The sequence below is a fragment of the Patiria miniata genome, unplaced genomic scaffold, assembly GCF_015706575.1.
Source record: "Patiria miniata isolate m_02_andy unplaced genomic scaffold, ASM1570657v1 HiC_scaffold_20, whole genome shotgun sequence".
In the NCBI taxonomy this organism is placed as follows: Eukaryota; Metazoa; Echinodermata; class Asteroidea; order Valvatida; family Asterinidae; genus Patiria; species Patiria miniata.
Genome location: NW_024037059.1, coordinates 17,969,384 through 17,992,935, shown reverse-complemented (window position 1 = coordinate 17,992,935; position 23,552 = coordinate 17,969,384). Strand labels below are relative to the sequence as shown.

The window sequence follows — 23,552 nt, the reverse complement described above, 5'->3', positions numbered from 1 at the left end:
ATTCAGCCCCACGCAAATGATCGTCATAATGACGCATTATACTCCGGGTCCCTGTTAAGTCATCCTTGATCGCTCGTTCTTGGCCTTCTGTTACTTCAAATTCTCCCTCTTTCTCACTCTCATCTGATATACACTCTATAACCATATTATAACATCATTAGCCATGCGCGGCCCCATCGCGGCGTTGCCATGGCAACGCTCCTCCACAGATGTCCGCGTATTCATTTCTGCTCCGTGAATCTCGTATCTCCATCTTCACTGCTCTTGTTCGCCGTGTGCGTGTGTGTGCTCGTGTGTATGTCAACCGAAAGCAGTCGTGAAAGGCCGCGAGTCGATGAGACGGCGAACGAATTAATGACGGGAGATGCAAGTCATTTCGCGTTGAGGAAAACACGTGGATGTTGTCAGACGCGCATTGGAGAGACACGGGGAGGTTATGGTGTGCATCTTTTCCGAGTGTGGAGCCGAGACTGTACACGGGATTCGTGAAAGCACAGACTTCAAATCCATCTGTACGGACAGTTTTGCAGGTTTTTTTCCAGTGAACATTTGCATGGATTGACCTTAACGTCATCGTCAAAAATCTCGGTATTATTGAGATGTATAACGAACAAGGTTCAAGATTCTCTACCTCATCAATATTATTAACTTTATGACAAGCGTGATTGAGAAAAAAAAATAAGCCTCATTTCTTTTAGATTCATCGGGCTTGTGGATGGCTATAAAAATGCTCTGCATATTTTGTCAAAATCTCCGGAATTTATTTCTGAGTTTTATGAACAATGAGCGTGTCTGCACCGCACCGGGTTCTAAGTAGCCGCCATCTTGAAGGCAGTTTCCTCCCAATTATCGTCGGGATATCTTCTTTAGAATTCGCCGAGGCCGCATCCATACAAACGGTGAACGCTAAACGGACGCGACTAGCACCTGTCTTAATTGCCTTCAGTACAGAAAAAAAGGGAGGCCCATTAACGACTGCGTTCACGTCGCGATGTGACGCCCCTAAACAGCGCTGCGATTTGGTTGACCGTAGATTGCGCGGGGAGTAGAACAGGTGGTAATGGTGTTGTGAAACAGCATTCCAACAACGCCTGCTCGTTCCAAAGGAGAAAAAAGAATCCCTCTTTGCTAAAAACACTTGGATTTTAAGCCAAGGAGGTAATCTTGATACAGCTTCTCTGTCAGTATCGCGGAGCTGTTTTTATTTTATCTCGGATACCTTCAGAAGAGTGTGAGGCTTTGAGATTGTGCGATAACGTTGGAAAGCGAAGATGATGCTACGGGGTTGAAAATAAATTGCGCCATTCGGTACAGTGTGGCCTGAGTGGATTGGGCTCACGTTGTTGACGATTGGAACGGAGGAATGTTTTGCTGTCTCGGTTAGTTGTAGTGTACGCCATTCTACCTGCGTGAACATTATGTGACACCTGTTTTGGTAAGTACGAGCCGATGACAATTCATCTATTCTGGGTTCTATATCATGAGATGGATTTGGTTTTTAATGGCGAACAGACAGTAACGATCTTGCTTCCTTTCGTGAGGTATACCAAGTGGAGGTTGGTGGGTATATACATAAAACACGATAGCTAGGCCTGATGTACAATGTACAAAGTCCACGCTTGAGACTTGAGACGTTTATTACGATGACCGGTGCATTTCTCGCAATTGTCGATTCTAAACCTTCTTTTGACAAACATTCCCTCCTCTCGAATCTGTAAATGCCATGTCTCGCCAGTATGATGAGCTGATTAGAGTCTTTACCTGCATACATGCTCACCCAGCTTTTATGTGTTTTCTTGTCTCATTCAACCAAAGATGTTTTTGTGTATTTATGAAATTGTTTGGTTGGTCGTTGGTGTAAGAAAAAAGGAAAGAATGTTTTCATTTATTTCATTTATTTCATTTTTCGGGATACAGTTGTTACAAAAAACAATGACATTAAATACACAAAAACACACATGAATATTTTAGACAAAAAATACACAAAACAATATTTTACAGCTCCCGCTGGATTACCCCAAAAACATGGTTTCTGTCGAGGGGCTCTCCCGACTGATTAAATAGGGCACACTAAAAATAATGTCAATAAATTATAACTATGTAAAACCTTAAGAAATAAAACAATATTAATAAAACAAGTCCTTAATGAATAAAACAAAACACCGTTGCAACCTGACGCCACTTTTTTCTTCATTATATCATCTCAAAAAAGGTCAGTCATTGCAAACATGGGGTAAAATGCTGCAACCTGACGCCACTTCAGCGGTTGTGTACAAAGTCTATGGACAGTCAAGAAAATTGTCTGAAGTATTTCCTAACAAAATTGGAAATGTTTCTCAGTCCCAGATTCATGTCTTATCTTCATTTTTGCAATGACTGACCTTCATTGAGATGATATACGAAGGAAAACGTGGCGTCAGGTTGAACATTATTTCCCAAATATGTTGAAAAGATATCTGGGACTGAGAAATTGTTTTCCAATTTTGTTAGGAAATTTTGTTCAAAAATTGTCTTGACTCTCCATAGACACAACCGCTGAAGTGGCGTCTGGATACTACATTCTTTCCAAAAAGAGTTAAATTGAAAACGCTGAAAATAAGAGCAGGGTATTTACTAGAAAACAATAAAACTAAAACAGAGAAATGAATTACTTCGGATTCGTATTAAAAAAAAAAAAAAAAATTCTTCGGGTCTTATCAGCAAATGTCATCATCATTATCATCTTCCTATACACTATACAGAAACCTCGCACGTTGGCTGAAGTGCAAACAAGCCAGTGCACACATAACCCAAGACATAAACTGGTAAATATTATGCAAGTTAAAACAAAAACATTTTGTACGTCATGAAAATATGAAGCTTTTCAAGGAAACTGCTTTCTATTGTTGCTTATATAAAGTGTGTTTTTCGGTGAAAATTCATATTAAATAACCGAATTAAGCCGAAATAGTAACGATTATCTCCCTAAACGCAATTCTCATCTACAAGTGCACCTTCATTGCTCTATTTGAATTGACGAAATTTATTATGAAACAAAAAAATATTCAGCCCGCGCACAAATTGAAAGTGTATCTTAATTGCTGTTACCATGGGGACGCCATGTGTCATGGCCTACGGCCATGGGCATCTAACAAAACATCAAACCTCCCATCACCCAGGGGAGTTTAGACAACCCCTCCCCGGGGAAGAAGGAAATCGAAGTCAGGTCGAAACAAAAACATGGGACTGGCGTAACTCAATTTTCAGGGCGACTGAACGACGCGTTCCAAACGAATGTATTTTCATTTTCATCTGCTTTCGAACGCAATCTGAAATAATGTCTTCCAAATTTGTTTCTTCAACTGGCTTCGATTGAATTGCTGAAATGAGTTTTTGCCCGAATTGCCCGTGATGTATTTTATTATTGACGTAAATGGATGAGTTGTCCAAGGCGATTTGTAGTTTTTACGTTAATGGTAGGATATTGAATGTCATGCGGGGTCCATCATCATCGATGTTATGGACCTTTCTTACTAATAAATTCATAAATATTCACGCATGCGCATAAATGGGCCTGGCGACAAGAGCCGAAAGCATTCGGGTCATTTTCTCGCAATGTTCTCGTGATTCAGCCACGGTGAAGCCCGCCGCGATTCAGCACAGCGATTCGGCCCGAAATATGGTGGATGGGTACCCCGAAGCACACGGTTATTTTTCTTTCACCCGTGCGATAAGGAGCCCTGCTTATTTCCTTCACCCTTGTGCACGGGACGAAATTACTTTTTAAAGTTTTTATTCTGTGCCCCCCCCCCCAAAAAAAGGCCACACTTAGGCCAGAAAGTATTGCCTATGACGATTTTAGTGACTTTTTTAAAGAAAAAAGCGACAAATACTGTACGAATTGAGAGAAAATGACCCGAATTTTTGGATCCCTGTACATTTTCAATGGACCGCTTTCGGTTCTTGCTGCCAGACCCATTTTTATATTTAAATATGAATTTATTAGTAGAACACCCATTACTCTAGCAAATGTTGCTACGGTAACGGGTCCGCAATAATTGGGAAATAATGCCAGGATATATCAACTTCATTGCAACCAAGTCTTTTTGCATAGTTAACACTTTCTTGTTTACTAGTTGCCATTTTAGACTTAGTTATGATTTGGGTGTAAATGCACCTGTTTGTTTCTCACTCACTACTGGTACTGTTAAATCTCAATGTGAGAGTGCTGGAGGTACCGGTAATCAATCTTGCCCATGAACACATAATACAAGAAGTAGCTGAAATTCTGCACCAGTTAAATAAAAAACAAAATCCTCATCAATAGTGCATATTTGTATACCGGTGGATGTTTGCGCGATTGTGGTAAAGGTCCTGCTGATGGACGCGGTGCTGCATCTACAAAATGTATAACTACACTCAAAACCTTATGACCAGCTTTCACAATTCTATAGATATACTAACCCGAGGCGCATTATATGTATGTTTTTGTTCTGTTTCCAAAATGTTCCCATTAGACCGTGTTCTTACCGTAAGGCAACATCCCTTCTAATTGAATGAGAAGTGTCAACATTCCTGTTGCAGTTACCGGGAACTAACCAACCGCAGATAGTTTGGAAAATGATTTGATTTGTAAATTACATTTTCAATTTGTGAATTTATATGTAGGACTGCAGAGGCGCATAGGCCTATTTTTTGCTCGTTTTATGTCGTTTATGAGAGGAGGATTGTGCAGTCGGATCACGAATGCCTGCTCAGTGCTCACGAACCGATATTATTAAATGCAAGAACTTCAAACAAACATGAGTGGGGTGAAAATAACTTAAAACATTCGCACCGAGTAAGCACAAATGAGCAGTGGACCAGTCAGACGCAGTGCAAATAACCTGAATTTTGGCTGGTATCCGGTTTTGGCTGAGCTGAAAACTCGTCTCTGCTTACTCGTGTTTTCACCGTCATGAAACTGCCTTAGGCCGTAGCAGCTGAAATGTGCATGCGCTCCCCTAGCTCCGGAGACAAAACAGCTGCATTTTCCAAGAAATGAATCCGTCATTTTCACATTTTGTCGTGACAAAATCCTTTAAGTAGAAATTGGGTTGGGGGGTCCTCCGATCGCAATTCGTCAATATCAACATACGCAATATAGAGTTCTAAGATTACATTTTACAATTTGTTTTTTTTTAGGGGGCATCTGAAAAATATGCCTGTCGGCTCACAGTGTGTTATCTGCTGCTAGTTACATATTCCGAAGACGTCATTTGTTTGTATAACATTCAACATCTTTCAGCAATGTGTAATTCAAGACGGCGATTTATCGCTTGTAATGCAAGACGTGCAGACGGGTCCCCTGATATGGCGACATGCCTCCGAGTGCCATTATCGAAGATATCATCAAAGGAGCAGTCTCTGCCACTCTGCATGGCTGTCAGATGATTAGTCTTTTTTTCGAGCCGCATTATCTTTGCCCATCATTCTTAAAGGGTTTAAAGTCACTGTGTTCACCCTGTGCGCCATTATGTGAGCCACGAGAGAAGGTCAAATGAAACATCATGATCTTTTCGAAGTTGTCAGAAACTTATGAAATTTTCATGTCAGTCAAAAATAACTTTAAAACTTAAAGCTATTTAAAACTTAAAGCCCTAATTCGGTGCATATGTGACTATCGCTATCTCATTGTTTGGCCTATAGGCAGTGGCGTCGCCAAGGGGGGGCAGGGGGGGGGCACGTGCCCCCCTGGAAAACCTAGTGCCCCCCCCCCCGAGTGCCCCCCCCCCCCCCATCTGAGATTTGGGTTGGTAAAAAAATATATATATTTTTGTTATATTCAACTCCCATCATCTGAGTTGGTTAAATAGCAATTTCTGGAGATATCTTCAGATCGAATTTAGCATCAAATGTGGCACCATTTTGCATCTAGCCCATCCTCCCCTTAGACCCCTCCCCCAGGACGGCGATCCGTATCCACCTAAGTGCCCCCCATCAAATGCTGGTGCCCCCCCCCCCCCCTGTGCCCCCCAGACTGAAAAGTCTGGTGACGCCACTGCCTATAGGTTGGAAAAGATCTTGCTGATTTCAGCTTTTTAGTGTTCTTTGTGTCGAAAAAAGGCTGTGAATAACATAACAGATCGATATAACTGTCCCTACCATTGCTACAACGAGAGTCCTTTGAGGCGCTTGGTGGCAGCAAACACACCGGTCCTTTTCTATTGTTTACGTCATTTTGAACATGCGCACATTGGCTTAAAGTTAAACGTGACGTAAACAATTGAAAAGGACCGGTTTGTTTGCTGCCACCAACGTCTCAAAAGTCTCCCATTGTCTACGATGTCTGCGACGTCCCAAAATCGTTGTAACAATTTACCGATTCACGGTGTTAGCATCCCAAACTATTGTGACGTCACGATAAACTATTACACTGTTTTACGAGTTCCAATAATAAAAGTGGTTATTTGATGGGTACAATGGAATTATAATCCTTGTGAAGAAGTGTGGTTCAGGGGTCAACGTGTCAGTAACTGAATAAATCCGCACAACTGATGAAAGAAGGCAGACTCGAATTAAGACTATTTACATATATACCCCACCCTTTTTTCCGTCTCCAGAGGAAAACATGCCATTCTCTCCTCTAGAAAAGTAAAATGTCAGACTTGATCTCCAGCATGCCCATGCAGCCCCTGGGCAGAATCTCATAGGAAGTGATGCGTGAAGTTAACAAGGCACACTAGAGATGGCAACGACCGCGTTTTTATCTGTTCGGAGCGCAAAACCACTTTGATGTCCCCAATTGACCAACGAGTTTCGAATGTGCATTAAGTAATGTACTCGATGTTGCAACGGCTGTTTTAGCGGTATAATTTATTGGACTCATTATGTAGGCACTATTGTAAAAGCCAGTTCCAATGTTCGTTGAAAGTTGCCTCGCGTTTCGCCATAACGGCAGAATCCTCCATAATTTAATGTCCTTTTGTTCGGCGCAGGCAATTTGCAGTCGCTCGTGTCTCGTTCATTTTTTTATATCCAATAAATCCAAATTGAATTTATATCCGTTATTCGTATCTGAAATGAGGAGCACTCGAACTTGCCTGTGTGAAAATGACAAAGTCATGCGAGGCCTATGTGCCTTTGGAGGGACAAAAATCGACATAGCCTAGTAATACCAGACAAAATTGGTTGGGTTTTGTCAAATCATGAAAAAAAATTCCTGTCAAATTGCTTCGTCGGTGTTTTTTACATTTTCAGTTGACTAGCAAAAGAGTATGCAAGCTTTCACAGAGTGCACAAAACTCTATTCAATCATTCGCCTATATATGAAGTCTTGTCATGTATCTGGTCTGCACAATGGGCCAGATTTAGCCCATTTTTTGGCGTACCGGGGTAGTCCTATATGACAGCACTGCCCAGCTCACAAGTGCTCGTTGATGAGTCTGTGAATGAGATAGGTAACCAGAGGACGCTATAGTTGATACCAGGATGATAGGCCTACAAGTATTGTGTCATTCATTCCACTGCATGTTTGGTACAATGATAACATCCTGGCTTCAGATCAGTGTTGTGTGAACAGCAGTTATTTTAGAACAAAATGAACCAAATACAAAATAAAAAATAAACTACCTTTCTATCTATTAATAAATGCACGATTTTTGTTTTATGTCATATAAACAAAAAATGAATGGTGCGATTTTACGCAGACACGTTACAAGCCCTCATCTCCACGCACGGCTTATTTTATTTGACCGACAGTTCTTTTCTTCTGAACTTGCCTTTATCAACCTTCTGCCAGTGCAACCGACCAATCAGACGCCAAGAAAATGACGTCATTCTGGTAATGACGGAAGGTCAACTTCCGCCCACGCCGCTTTATGTCAGTGCAATTTCTTGGTATATAAAATACAGTCGCCTATAACGCACATGTAATGCAGTACTATGTTTTATGGGTGTGGTCCAACACTGATTATATATATCCGCCTGTACAGTCATTTTTTCCCTGGAATATTTCATCACATTTTGGCATGTTTGGCACAGATCTACGAATTCAAAAAAATACAAATAATAGTTTGTTCGATGCGATTCGTGTTTACATTATACATTAATCAACGTTGATATAAAGAGGTTCGTCTAAAAGCGGGTCATTTTCAGGTGCGTGGGTGTGGAGATCGATCACGGCAAGATAACAATAACCAACAGGTTTTTCCATTGGATTTCTCGAAAACAACAAACTCGTTCTCAGGTGCGACTTACACCTGTTGATAAAATTGAAGATCGAGCATCTATTGTCAAAAACTTCGTTGGGTTATTATGTGGACATAACAATATTCAATAATATGAGAAAAACGTTAAAACGAGGTTTCAGTTGTTGTTTTGTGAGAAAAAATAATGAATTACTAAAAATCGGTGAAAACGACCCGTGCGAGATGGAAGGGACTTCAATTTTAATGATATTTTGGCCGGGTATACGTGTTGGACAATATTCAATAAGGTTTTCATCAAAGATTGTCCGAAAATGTTACAGCACATCGATTTTAGTCTTCCTTCAGGCCACCAGACAATACCGCCCGCTTTATGTGTACGCATCACGGACTAGTCTTGATTAGGCAGAATTGATTTATGTCTGGAGCAAAGGCCAGGATTCTCCGATTTCAATTAAACGCGGAGCTGCGGATGTAGAAGAGGTCGTTGAGCAATTTTCCGTGAACCCCCCCCCCCCCCCCCCCCCCAGCCAACTCGCCAAATTGCGTTCTGGGTATTGTTTGTTTACTCCCCCGTCTGTTTATTTGTATGTTTGTCTTTCTGTCTGTGTGCTTGTAATTCTCTGCGTAATACGTATTCCTTCAAAAGCACATACAGGGTGAGTAAAAAAAAAACGAAACCCAAATGTCGGGACAATTGTTTTATTGAAGTTCTGCATGTAGCACTTTCAAAATATTGAATATGAAAGCACAATTCATAAGCTTTCTTTTAGTACAAGAATCATTCAAATCACTCACGTACTTTTCAAGTTTAAATTTTAAACACAACCACCGTTTCAAAGTTCTGTCCACGGATCACACAAAAGGTGTGCGTTCTTGCAGCAAACCGAAAACAATTCATAGAATACACATCCCTATGTGATTTGTTTTCGTTTTGCTGAAAGAACACTTACCTTTTTGTGATTCGTGGACAGAACTTTAAAACGGTGGTTGTGTTTAAAAGTCCGTAACTTGAAAAGTACATAAGTGATTTGAATGATTCTTGTACTAAAAGAAAGCTTATGAATGGAGCTTTTATATCATAAATTTTAAAAGTGCTACATGCAGAACTTCAATAAAACAATGGTCCCGATAGTTGGGTTTCGGGGGTTTTTTTACTCACCCTGTACATATAGGCTCAGTTGCATTTATCCCACAAGTAACCTACCGAATTATTGTCAAAACGCTTGGATTAAAGATCGTACTGGTACCACACACCCCCTGAAAACATCCGGCCTGGCTTGCTGTCATTTAGAAGAAATCAAGAAATGGAGGTGATTTTAAACGATCAGTCAATTGATTGATATCTGAAGAAATAGAATTGAGTTCTATCGATGAATTCGTGTTTCGTGATCAAAAGGTTGTGCATGGTTTTTCACTGTTTTCTCAAAAAGTGTACTATCCGCTGAGCTGAAACTTCAACAGGTTAGGTGTTTAAAGTTCTTCTTTGGAATTTGAGCGGTGTTATTATTGGCAACGAACACAATGCATGAAATGCAAATGATACTTTATGCCTTTAAATTTAGAGAGAAAAAATAATGAATTTGTATCTACACAAGTTATTAATGATTCTGCCTATCTATTTCTGGTGAAAATCTGTTTTCTTCTGTGAGATTGTGTGAACGTCGTGTTATGAAGGTGTTGCACTGGGCATTGTAATTATCCAGTTAAACAGAGTCAAATTATTGGTGTGTGCGATTCCTGGCAATCGATATGACTTTTCTTTTTAATTTCCTATCAAAAAGAACTGTCAATGCTCATCCATCCTTTTGTCCATTCGAAAAGAGAATTGGTTTCACTTGCTCACAGACGTTGAATTCAAGGCAAGGTCCTACAGTCGTGACTTTTTTTTAATGAAAATGGCCCACGACCACAAGGAATAGAAATGACTCTCTGTGTCGGCAGCACTGAGTCGTTCAAACCAAATCAGACTTTATTTGATATTTCCGATTGTACAATTATTGTATAGAAGGTTTTTCAATGAAACACTACGCCTCTGCAAGACGGGCGATGCCATGTAAGACTGTACAGTTACAGAATTTGGTGTTGTGCTATTAATTTCACAAACAATATAAGGTATATCAAGTAGGATGAATTGCGATTTTCTTGCTTTTTTATTGAGCCTGACGTTATTCGATTCTGTTGATGAATCTTTCTACGTTTACGTTTTCGTGGCGTTATGTTTGTCGAGATTTGTTGAGCATAAATTCATTTTTAAAAATAAATTTCCAGGAGTGTGATTCGAAAACTTGATGAACTGCCGCGAAATGTTAAATTTGCTGATTTGCTTTTTAGGTTCAGGCAAAACTACATCAGCTTTTCTGTTTACAAAGAAAAGTTTCCGAATCGGGAAAAAAATACATTCATGAGTCCATCTGGAAATAAGAAAAGAAAAAGAAACACGGATATATCCATTCATTAGTCCGAATTGAAAGATAGGGCTATTCAGAACGACTGCTTGTATATGTTACATGGCGTAAGAAATTACGGTTAAGTCTTCTGAAATTAAATGAACACGATAAATGTGCACCGAGCTAACTGCAAGTGACAGACTATATTTAATGAGCACTTCATGTCGAGACCAAACACAATGCTACTTCGGTAATTTTCCATTGCACAGTGTCCTTCATGCCGTCATTTGTTAAAGCGCACATTTCGTAGAATTCTCCTTCGTCGAAAGCTCCATTGCCCGTGTGTAGGCCTAATCAGCTTATTGCTGCGAGTTCGTGCGAAGTTCGGGGTCGAGGTTGGTGGTTCAGTCATCTCGCCCTTCGACATTTTCCTTGACTGCAGTTTAGTGCGCGGTGCAATGGTAAGGCCGCACAACCTTGATCTCAGCCCTACATCTGACGAGTGCACCACGCCAGAATACTGTACATTTGTAGCGAGTGATTTTTCTTGTCCAGTGAGATAAAACCTAGCTTCTGTTGCTAGGTTGGTCTTCAAAAACCGTACAGTTGATATTTTTTCTAATGTCCTCTTCGTAGGGCCTATTGATTGACTGTCAGTTAATTGTAATCCGGGCAGTACTATCGTATATGATTACTCGTATCGCCAATGAATGGGCTGAATCTGGCTTGTATGGTAAAGATGCATGAAAAGACTTCCGGTGAAAAACTCTATGGTAATTCATTACTGTTGGAGGTAAGACGCCCCTATTTGTCTATCCTGAAAAATAAAGTCCAACTTTGTTGTGTCTGGCAAAAGTTCTCTCTCTTTCGATGGTGCGTTTTCCATACTTTCGTTCGTTCCTTGACGTCTTTCCCAATGATGTTTTACAGATGGTGTTAAAAAAAAATCGTTACTCCTTCGTTCGTGTACCTGTATAAAATGTATGTTATCAGCAACCATACGATGCTCGAAAAGGACATTCAGCCTCCACATCTATACGAAAGCAACTCCTGTAGCTGTTTTTCACAAAAACACGATTGCCGTTGTTGATATTTACATGAACTACTGCATGAGTGATTCGGTAAGTAAACTGAGAAAAGAACTAGCCTATCTCTTGATCACATTATTTCAATTCTCGCGAGTAGATCTCCATCGACGTCACGCACGTGGCAAGCTAGTACAGCGTCTAGACTCGTGTCATGTCTCCAAGAATTCCCTAAAGGTGCAAACTGAAGATCCTAACGAGTTTTTCACGATTTATGTCAAAATTTTGTTGACACGAGAGCTACGTATTTTGCAGGCAAATACTCGACCACATGATGTTGTTTCAGTGTGGTTTGTATCAGTAATTAGAGTGATACATTTTATCCCCGGGAAAACCTCTCATCAAAATAAAGACTATAAAATGAACTCAATTCCCTCCAAGTCCTGCAAAATATTTGCATAGGCCTATCACCATGACACTATAGATCACCACTATCTTCACCATCATCACCATACTAGACACCACTCTCAGTGTCCATCAAACCTCTTGTTTATGGAAGGCAAAGGATGAACATAATCTTTTTCTAGTCTCATATAGAAATGTTTCGTCAGCAAAATACCAATCGGTTTTTTACGGTGGCTAAATTGTATCTATTGCAATGGATATCCTTTCATTATTGCTACATCAATACGGAATTCAGTTTTGCATTTTTTGTCTTCGTTATTACAAGAAGAGAGAGACATAATCTTTTATTCTATGGAGTCTGTTCTTCCCCCTCGTCACTTCGTCCATGTCCTCCATCAACTTAACTCCATCGATCGATAGACGGAGTTCAGTTTACGGTAAGCTACACGCAGGCATACCGTGTGTACAGACTAGCCGTGGAGCGTCATTTAAACACGGGAACGACTATCACAAAATTATCATAAAATATACAACCCGGGAGTAGAGCATCCTTTCGCATGATACATTGTACATGTAGGCCTATTGATGTAAACTGCTTGTTGTTTTACTTTTTTATTTTGGTATATCTGGAGGAATATTAGTTTTTGTGATTGGAGTAGGAAGGGGAGGACTTCAAAGCAGGTTCGCTTTCAATGTTGAGGATTGTCGTTAGATCACAAATTTCACGGAAATTGCATCATCACCATGGAAACTGTTCTGGTTCATGAACCGTGTGATCCTTTTATTTATCCGCGTGTAGTTGATGTACCACTTGACAACAATTTTGCTTGTCAGTATGGGAGGAAACCCTCATTTGTTGTTACCGATAAGATAATCCGATTCAATTCAATTCTATATCGTTCAGTAAAGGACAACTGTTAAAACAGCTCAAAATGTCGACAGCTCAAATGTAGGAGCAGAAGTTGCAGATCAGAAAAGAGTCTAGCTAAACGTTTCGAGGAGTGTGTTGTGGTCGTTTTCATCAAAATAGGAATATTTTTTTTAATTTCAGGTATTACAACGCCATCCCCAACGTTATTTTAATTTCGTTATTAAAGGGAAAATGTAATTTAATAAATATTTTGCAATCGACTGTATTTTGTGTCATTATATCTCATGTACAGAATAGCATTTCATGTTTGGGTTGAAAAACTTTCTCAATTTTCGAAAGAATTATTGTGTGAATAAAACTGTATTTTGATGAGGCCTAGTCAAAAACGCTACACCCCAATTCATGCATGACTAACATCCTCAACTCCGGTGTGGGTGCGATATGGACAGTACTTGAACCTTGTCCGTATGCAAGTACCACCGCCCAAGTGGTATCGAAATAAAGAAGAAAATGTAACCGAAACACTAACGACAAAATTATGCGAAGGGGTCCGGAAACCCGCGTTTACCGCGCTGCTCTCTCGCGTTCTCCCGGTCTTTTGCGGGCTGTAGCCGGCCCATCTGCGCGGCAAGGCCTCGCTCGTTTATCACCGACCTCCGCGACGCCTTATTACAGGATGCAGACTAAAAATGCACCGAAATGCCAAGGGCACTTCAAAATAAAGAGGAAAAAAATAATACATTTCCGTGATATTAATCAGATAGCCTTTGAATTTGTTCAAGTAAGTATTATACAACAGCCTTGGCCGTATATGGATAGGCAATGTTTTGATTGGAATACCACTTAATAAAGAAGCGCATTTGAAAGTAACGGCACAGCGTTTAATGTCGTAGTGAGTGACGTTTCACTTTTCAAATTAATATCTGTTTGAGGGGTGCTCTGAATTTCATATCTAGCACGGTTCATGAGACTATTTTTTCAAGCAAAGGGGGGGGGTCTGAAGTGGTTTCCCTCTGGCAATCTGAGTATTGATTCTCATCAAATATCAGTTGATGTCGCCAGACTTGGCAAGCTGCAGATGAAGATATAATGAGGCTGGGAGCTCAATGATGGCTGTATGACGCGCTCGCGCCATTGGAGAGAGCCTGGTCGAAGATGACTTTAGGCATGAGCGATCGATGAGCTCTCAATGGGCATATTGCCTGCGTATTTTGTTTCTTGTTTGTTGATTTGTGTAATGTTAATTTGTTATGATGTTTGTTTGTCTTTTGTCTTGGCTGTAACTCTGATGCTTTGTCTATATACCTGTCTTGTTGTATGTCAGTGTCTCCTGTTCAACGCCTGTCAGGCTGTCCGTTGGGCCATAGGGCTGTCTGTCTGGGTGCCGTTGAGTCTCGTCGATGTTTTCCTCGGATTTAGTAAACTAAAGTCTGACCGAACTGTGCATGTACACCACTGTCTGAAATTCACACGACAGCACGATGCTCTAATTTCATTGTTGTCACATTAAACAAAATATATACTTTTGACATCTTTTCTGCGTAGATTGGACAAGAAAATTTGCAAAGAGTTGTGAAATCTCATCACAATGAGGTCCTCAAGAAGCCCGACGCCCGTTCCCCCAAATCTCCACCCACCCCCTCCCTACCCTGTCAAAGATGGCGCCATTCCTGGTGGTGGAGGGTTCAAACCCTCCATGCATGGACAGACCAATCTGGGCTTCACCCTAGACTCCCACCACCCCGTCCTCACCGTGGCAGACGTGGATCGAACCGCGTCTCTCATCTCGGGTGTCAGCAGCATTCCCCTTCAGCTCTTCAGCGAGGGGAACCGACTGACGGCCAAGGAGTGGCAGTTCCTGGAGGCAGCGGAGCGAGGAGACAAGGCTACCGTGGAACGATGCCTCCTGACCCCGAACCCCGTCAACGTCAACGTGACCAACATCCTGGGCCGCAGTGCCTTACAGATGGTCGTTGACAACGAGAATGTGGAGATAGTGGAGCTCCTTCTCAAGCAGGACAAAGTCGAGATCGGAGACGCCCTACTGTATGCCATCCGCGAAGGGGTCTACAAGATGGTGGAGATGATGGTCAACCATCCCAGCATCACCCGTAATATGCTCGGGGAAGGTTGGAGCAGCACCCACTTCAAGAAGGGCCAGGAGAGCTCAGACTACTCCTATGACATCTCGCCAGTCATCCTTGCCGCCCACTGCAACCAGTTTGAGATCCTGCAGCTGCTGCTTACTCGGGGAGCTACCATCTCCAAGCCCCATCCTTGCATCTGCAAGTGCGACACCTGCACGGAGAAGCAGCTTGAGGATAGCCTCCGCTACTCTCTTCACCGCATCAACACCTTCAAGGCGCTAGCCAGCCCGGCCTGGATCTCTCTGACCAGCAGCGACCCGATCCTATCCGCCTTCAAGCTGAGCTGGGAGCTCCAGCACCTTGCCATGCGAGAGAACGAGTTCAAGGATATCTACATGCAGCTGAACGAGCAGACCAAGAGCTTTACCGTGGATCTGCTAGAGCAGTGCCGTAGCTCTGAGGAGGTGAACGCCGTGTTGAACAAGGAGAGCGAATCGGATGACGAGGTCTTAGACGAAGACTTGAATGGTGGGAGACTGTCCCTGGCCAGGCTTCGCCTTGCACTCAAGTATGAGCAAAAGCAGGTGAGGTACTGGGATCTTTTGAAGATGGTGTACTAGGTTCCGTTAAAATAGGAACTAAGTTACTTTGAAGATGGTACTAGGTTCCGTTAATAATGTACTAGGTTCCTTTGAAGGAACTAAGTTCCTTTCAATAAGGTACTAAATTTCTTTCAAGTTCTTTTCAACTAAGTTCCTTTCAAGAAGGTACTCAATTTCGTTAAATAATGTACCATGGGTTACTTTAAAGAAACTATAAGTTCCTTTGAAGAAGGTACTAGGTTCCAATCCTTTGCAAAAATTTTCTTAAGCACCTTAGTTCTTTCAATAATGATATCTCGAGTTGGTCACATAAGGAAGAGTATTAATAATTATAATGCTCCATTGTATAAGTGCCAGAGCTTCAAAACTAAGCTCAATCCTTGTAGCTATTGTTTTCAGGACTTCTTGTCCCCTTGAAGGTCTTAGGAAGAACAGTCGAACACGGAAAAGGTCCTAGTTTCACAGTATTTTGTTCGCAACTTTGATTCCCGGTTTCCAGTTTGTGGCCCACCCGAACACCCAGCAGGTCCTGTCGTCCATCTGGTACGAGGGCCTACCGGGATGGCGCGGCAGCAACGTCTTCGTTAAGTTCCTGCTCTGCATCGCCGTCATGATCATGATGCCCATCGACGCCTTGGTCTACCTGTTCTTTCCCAAGACGCGCATGGGTCAGATGATGCGCTCGCCCTTCATGAAGTTCATGCACCACAGCTCCTCCTTCGTCATTTTCCTGGCGCTGCTGGTGCTGCTGTCGGCTAAGGTGGCCGGGTCCAACCAGAACCGGGGCCGGCCGCCTGACGTGGTCGAGTCACTCATCTTCGTCTGGGTGATAGGTGGGTATTACTGACCCCGTGCGTTGATAAACCCATCCATTAAGCCACACCCATTGGTATTTTTGGCCAATCACAGCCGTTCTTATAATGTCCAACATGGGTGCACGCGCGCATGACGTGGGCAGCTGTAGATGACACTGTGTGCCCTATATTATAGAAGAGCCAATGGACATTTGCGCGTATAATGAACACATGGCACGAACACTTTTCAACCGTATTTCCACAATCCGTTGACCTCCGTACATTAAACTGTCAAAAATTTTATATAAAGATTTGTGACAGAAACAACATTATCTCTATTAGATGGAGAATAACTATGTCACACAACCCCACGGCGTCTGCGCTGAGCGCGAGAAGAACATACATTATCGTTGTGGCCAAAGTGCCAGACAGCAGAAACCAAACTGCTTCGAAAATGAACTTGCTATAACGCCGGAAGTATCTATGGCCAGTATAACACACCTCATTATTCTGTCGATAACCATAATAATTGCTGAACCAAACTAATCTGCTAATTTTTTTTGAGCTTTTGACCCCAAACAGCTCTATTGGGACCCCGTGGCCAAGTGGGTTGTTTGGAATCTTGAAAATCTTTGGAAAATAATTCAGTAAGAGGAAATTAAATCGGGGAAGGGGTTGATGACAGAATATGAGAACAATGCAAAGGACATTGTCACAAACGGATTCACTACAGACCTACGCATGTAGGAATTATTTTGAATTTTATTTATTCAGATTACCGTTCACTGAATCCTACACGTTTAAATTTTTTTCCAACACGAATTTTTGCCTGGTAAATGTTCGTTATCCAGGCATGATATGGGGTGAATGCAAACAGCTCTGGGAGGAGGGACTCAAGGCCTACATCCGCCAATGGTGGAACTGGTTGGACTTCATCATGCTGACTCTCTACCTGTGCACGTTCAGTCTGCGCATCACGGCAATGATCCAGGCCGCCATAGAGCCGGGATACGGCAAGGTATTACGCGCGGAATGGCCGTCCGAGGACCCTACCCTCATCTCTGAGTGCCTGTTCGCCATGGCCAACGTCTTCAGCTTCGCCCGCATCATCTACCTGTTCCAGGCCAACCCTTATCTGGGACCCTTGCAGATCTCCCTGGGATGCATGCTGATCGACATCGCCAAGTTCTTCTTCATCTTCTTTCTCGTGCTTCTGTCCTTCGCGTGCGGGATGAACCAGCTGTACTGGTACTACGGCGATAACGGCGAAAACCAATCATGCAACGCGACCGCGGGCGATGCGGTTCAGACGTGCAATGACTTTTCACAGTGAGTTTTATTTAGCTTTACTTATAAGGAGCCGAAATTCAAAATCCAAACCCACCCATACCGTCCTTGCAAATGTAAGTCTTCTTAAAATCTTACGAATCCCAAAAGTTTGAACTGATGCACGAAAACTCACGATCATGAGCACCTAATTGACACATTGCAGTGTCTTCACTTTGCGGTCTGGTGCGTTAGTTTAGCTCATGACCTTGTGGTTAGTTCTACAGATCGTGAGTTCAAGCTTCCTGAACCTGTGCCCTTGGGAAAGACACTTTACTTATTGTTTCTCCCCAACGAGGACAAAAACTCACTGTGAATACAACAGTGTCTCAAGCCTCTAAAATAAATTTTGTTTTATTTGGCAGGATGTCGCAGTCCTTTCTGAACCTGCTGTGGGCACTCTTCGGCCTGACGAGTAAGGACGCGGTCAAGTTGACGCATTGGAAGCACCGCTCAGTCGAGACAGTCGGCGAGCTGCTGCTGTTGACCTATCACATCATCGCTATCATCGTCTTGCTCAACATGCTCATTGCCATGATGAGTAACTCGTTCCAAACCATCCAGGTAATACTCTGGTGGTGGGGGGGGGGGGGGGGGGGGAGAGAGAAACAAAACCTGCTTTATATACTGACCGGATTTACCTGAAAATATACAAATCATAAAAGTAACGGCCTGACGTTCCAATCGCAGCAGGATCTTTCTCAAAGGCTCTGAAAAATAGATTCCGAATGCCAAGGCCAGGCCCAATGTATAAGACATGGTTGCCAATGGTTGCTAGAGTGAATTTTTGTGTCCATGAATTTATAATAAATTTAAAGTGGGTCCAATTAGAATCGTAAGTGTGGTTGACTTTTCCACCTCATTTTACCACACGGTTTATACACGGTTCAACCAGGTTTTACACGACACGTCAACCACGGTGAACCAAACAGGATTTAGTCTGGAACGCACCGTTTGTAAACTTATCGGATTGCACCACATCTTTGTCTGTTAACCAAAAACCGGTTATGACCAGCAGCAGATTCTGACCAAAACGGTACTTACTTTTGGGTTTTTTAGGGTGGCCTTTCCAAAAGTCTCACAGGTTTTTAGATCTTAGTGTGTGTCCCTCCCACGTCCCCTGTTTCGATTCGGATTCGGTCTGACTGACGATTAAAGTCTCAATTTTTCCCATGGTTTTTTTTATCTAATTTTTTTTTGGGAGGGGAGACTAATTTATCTCTGGTTTCCACTGAATACTCTTTTATCTTATCAGGATCATGCCGACAGAGAGTGGAAATTTGCCCGTTCCAAGCTCTGGATGAGTTACTTTGACGAGGGTTCCACATTACCCCCGCCCTTCAATCTCATCATCAGTCCCAAGTCCATCTATTACTTCATCTCCGGGATGCGGCGAATGCTGTGTGGATACCGACGGTCACTCAAGACCAACTACAAACCGCGGAAGAGGCGCTCACTAGATGGAACCATACGGGTAAAATGATCATCCGGAAAGAACAATTATAGAGAGCTGTTTTTTCCATGTCCAAAACTTTAGGATGAACTTATTGTTATTCAGAACAAACGAGAGTATTAATTCTTGGTTGTGCATGCTTCTTTGCCTTTTCTTAACGTTTGGGGTTTTTAAATGAAATTTGAAAGTAAATGAAAGAATAAAAATTAAACTAAGGGAATAAATCTTTTTTTTGCAAATAGAACGTTCGTATCCAAACTTGTAGTTAGAACTTCTATGCGAAGGCGGTGTCATATTGAAATTTGGACTCCTATGAAATCTGGTCTCATATAATGTATGACGTGGCCTGTCATCACATGTCCTAATTATCTTCACTAAGTTTAGGCATGCGCATGCGCAATACAACCAAGGAGTCAGTATTTCAGAGAGTCTAAATTTCACACTACACCGGAACTCAACTCCAAAAAAATTGCCCACAAAATTGTTCCAGAAACTCTGCTTTGAAAAGGGGCAGAAATATTTATTTTTTTCTTTTCGTGTGAGCCCCAAGGCCTGGAACAAAAACACAACTTAGAATTCGAGCTGGAGTGGAAAACACATTCTCCGTTTGCGTTGTGTATTATAATGTAACTCCATGGTTGTCTGGTAGTCTTGATTGCTCGGTTTGTTCGTTCAATTTTTGATCGCCTCTTCGTCTTTCCCCTTTTCTCACCAGGTGGGTGACGGGAACCTCGGGGCCAAAGCCCAGACGGCAGAGACGCGCTACCAGGACGTGATGAAACGACTGGTCAGCCGCTACATCCAGATGACCAAGGCCAACCGCAAGGCTGACGGAGTCAACGAGGATGACCTCAACGAAATCAAACAGGACATCTCAAGTCTCAGGTATACGCCGGTTCGAATCCCACCAGACCCACATTGTGGATCAGAAAATACTGCTTAGAAAATTTATTGAGATGTTAAACGAAAAGTAGATGAGAACCAGTTAAACAGCAATATGCATTGCATGTACTTTTAACTAATAACCTCTTTTTTTCTGAGTAAATATTATCTTCTCCTTGCAGATTTCTGTTTAATTATGCAGCTCCCGTGATAATGGCCCCAGGTGTCTATTTTTTTTAAATTACTTTCTGTCAATTAAAAAAAAAAAAATTTGTTTTGGTTTCTTTTCATTACTTTTCCTTTTTGTCAATGTGTTGTGTTCTAAATGACGGGTTGTTCTCTTCTTTCAGATATGAGCTTCGTGAAGACCGCAAGCGAGAAGAGGCCCGCGAGCACGCCAACATGAAGAGCATCAAGCAAGAGATCATCAACATCGTGACCAGTACGAGCACCGCATTGCCCTCCTCTCGCACCCCTGCCTGCCCGCCTCGTACGAGCAGCCGGGCTAGCACCGTCAGCCAGCGAGACAGTAGCGTGGATAGTGCCTCCTCGTCCACCAACCATCCCCACCATCGCGAGGTCCACGCCCCTGCCCCTCAGTATCCCACCAGCCCCATGCGCCTCACCGTGTGCGCCTCGCCCGGAGATAAGGACACTCCAGCCGCACTGAGCGGCAAGGAGGTGACACGGCGCGACCTGGAGAGACTCAAGATGGAGATCGTGGACTCGCTCAAGGATGAGCTGCATTTCTGCATCCAGGGGCTCATCCTGAGCCAGACGCCGCCTCCTCCCGTCCCACCTCCACCTTCGGTGGTCCCGGACTCGGCCGAGGAGGCACAGGAAGAAGATCCCGGAATCGCCCCCGGTGCGCCCCCGTCAGGACAGTACTTTACCTTCCCACCGGCACTTCTTGGGGAAGACCACAGCCGCCATGGGTACACCCATCTCTGAACTCCAGACCTGCCAAACCAAAACACTCCAACAAAAATAGGCTTGACTAGTACAGCTGAACCCAAAAGTCTTAGTTAAGGACATCATTTATACTCAGTGACTCAGTCAGTCAGTCAGTTAGTGACTCAACCAGTCAGAGACTCAATCAGTCGGGTCCAGCCAAAACACTGAGGATATGGCTTTTAGACCACGATGTGTTCGACAGGCTGTTTAAAATTGGTTGAGTTTAGGCTACGACCTCTCATTAAAACAAATTTAGGCCTTATGAATAAATATTTTGGCCTTATAAAGTTGTTGACGGGTTTCCGAGCAACTCTCAAGGGCCAAAGTTTGAAGTAAGGTCGGTAGAAAAATGCTTAGTAGATTGATTCACTAAACACAGCCGAGCTTGGATTTGAGCAGGGATACAAAGACCATCATAGATCGTGAAAAAGGTTTATGTTGCTGAGGAATGTGTGATTTGATTTTCGTGCGTGTGTGCTTATCTAATATGGGTGAACGAACATGTATAGGAGCCCTGCGATATGGGCCCTTGTGAGTTAAACCACGGACCATAAACCTCAAGAGGTTTGTAATATAGCCAGCTAAAGATAAGTGTTTTACTAGCATAACCTAACCATATTTATATAAACTGCTTAATATTTAAAAAGTTTAAGAAATTATTATGCGTCTTTAAGGACTACTACAATTTACAACCGTCACAAAAAGTAAAAATTCGGAAAGGCTGAGAATTTATATTTTCAACTTGCTATAGCTAAAAAAAATATATATATACAGGGGTAAATACGTCCATTATTATTAATATTTTCCCCTTAAAGATTTATCGTAATTGTTGCTCGTGATCCAGTCGGCTGTCTGGATCTATTTAGATTAGAATTATTCTATAAAAAATGATATATTTACATCTTGAAGAAGACAATTCCTTTGCGGAGATGCTGTTTCAGTGATGTTGCAGCAAATCAGTATGTGCTTTGTGAGACGAAATTATTTCCTTATTCATTTTTGGAAGCTGTTCCCGATTTTTGGAAGGTTTTGATTTTTTTAGTAGGTCACAAAAATGTTGTATGCAAGGATGTGAATCGAAAATAGACTGTAATTTTCTGCGCTACGTTGATGTGGGTTTACCCTAAAGTACTACGGTTATTTTCACAACGATTTTTCCATCGCTCACGTTTTTGTAATTTTCGATTTTGTATATTTAAGCACTGCCGAATTTCGTCTCGGACCAAATTTGGTTGACGACTATAGCCATTTAGATTTACTGTGAGTGTGAGCATAATAACAATGCCCCACAATGTTCCCGTTGTATAATGGTCACAAGGTACCGACCAATCAGGGCAAGCAATCGATCACCGAGGCCCCCTTCAATGGCGAAAGCATCGTGCTAGCTATTGTTCAGAAAATGTGTCACGGAGCAGTATAGCGTTACACAGTAGCTTGCACAACGGTATCTCCATTGATGGGGGCCTCCTGCGTTACAGTGATCACGCGCCAGGATTCTTCCAAATCAACAAGTTTTATGGGGAGTGCCCCTTCCGGAGCTGGGCGCGTTTTTGCTGACGTAACCAACAAACTTGTCTCTCATTGGTCAAGCGTTCGATACCCGAATGTTTCAGGGTCCAATCACAAAACTGTTTAGTGCAAGGCCGGAAAGCTAGGGGTACCTTGGCGGGGCGTGGCCAGGGATAGTGTCGGTTCACGGAATCGGTATCTTTAACCCAATACAAATAACTACACTGAAAAAAACGAAAATACTATAATGTAAAATAATGTAAATAATAAAATGGGATTATATTTGAACTATGTAAACGAAATACAAATATTATCTATATACCCAGCGAAAACACTGCATATATATTTATATATCATTGTGTTACGGTAGTACTCCCTGTGAAGTATTTTTCCTCATGCAGTATCGTGCATTCATCATCAGTACTAATATAAAATTTATTGTTTATTAAAAAAAAAAATGGTTGTAATTATTACAATGATTATGAACAATGCATTTGTCATAATCATTGTAAGGCACTGTATTCTCGGCTATACTCTTATTAAGCAGCTATGCATAATGTGAATTGTATGATTGTTATGTTGGTGTGTAACATTTGAATCTATTGATAATGCTTTGTGTTAATGATGCATTAATTAATTTATGATCTCGATTTATTTATGAATAGTTGATGTAGTTTATTGATATCAATGGCACTTTAATGTCTGTTCTCATTACACAAAAATGAAAACAAAACAAGACAGCAAACTTAACATTTGCAAAGTGGCGACAATAATAATAAACAACGAATTGTCCCGCATGATGGCGCTCTTCACCCTTGTTCAAAGTATGTAAGTATGATATTGGTATACCGCTTTCGTTAACTTCTGTCTATGTGCAACATTTTTTTCATGGACAAAACTGAATTTTCTTTCTTCTCACCCATTGTACATGTTTTCTTTTCTGCCCTTTCTGTGCTATCCATTTATTTTGTATAACTTCGTAAAGTACATTTTGTGCATTAAAAAATATAGAAAAATCCTTCAATTTCTTAATACGTGATGGTATTTGTCATTTTGCAAACTCTCGATATAAAATAAAAGCATTAAAAA

General features: G+C 41.9%; 1 protein-coding gene across 1 annotated transcript; it reads left to right on the top strand.

The window, feature by feature from the left end:
• The first annotated feature begins 542 nt into the window (after positions 1 to 542).
• LOC119728331 (transient-receptor-potential-like protein) lies at positions 543 to 23,552 on the top strand. The gene is made up of 8 exons (XM_038200531.1): positions 543 to 1,435; positions 14,402 to 15,527; positions 16,045 to 16,378; positions 17,191 to 17,668; positions 18,031 to 18,229; positions 18,921 to 19,139; positions 19,834 to 20,003; positions 20,351 to 23,552. Exons 2-8 carry the CDS (start codon positions 14,445 to 14,447, stop codon positions 20,949 to 20,951), a joined length of 3,084 nt encoding a protein of 1,027 aa, XP_038056459.1. The 5' UTR covers positions 543 to 1,435; positions 14,402 to 14,444; the 3' UTR covers positions 20,952 to 23,552.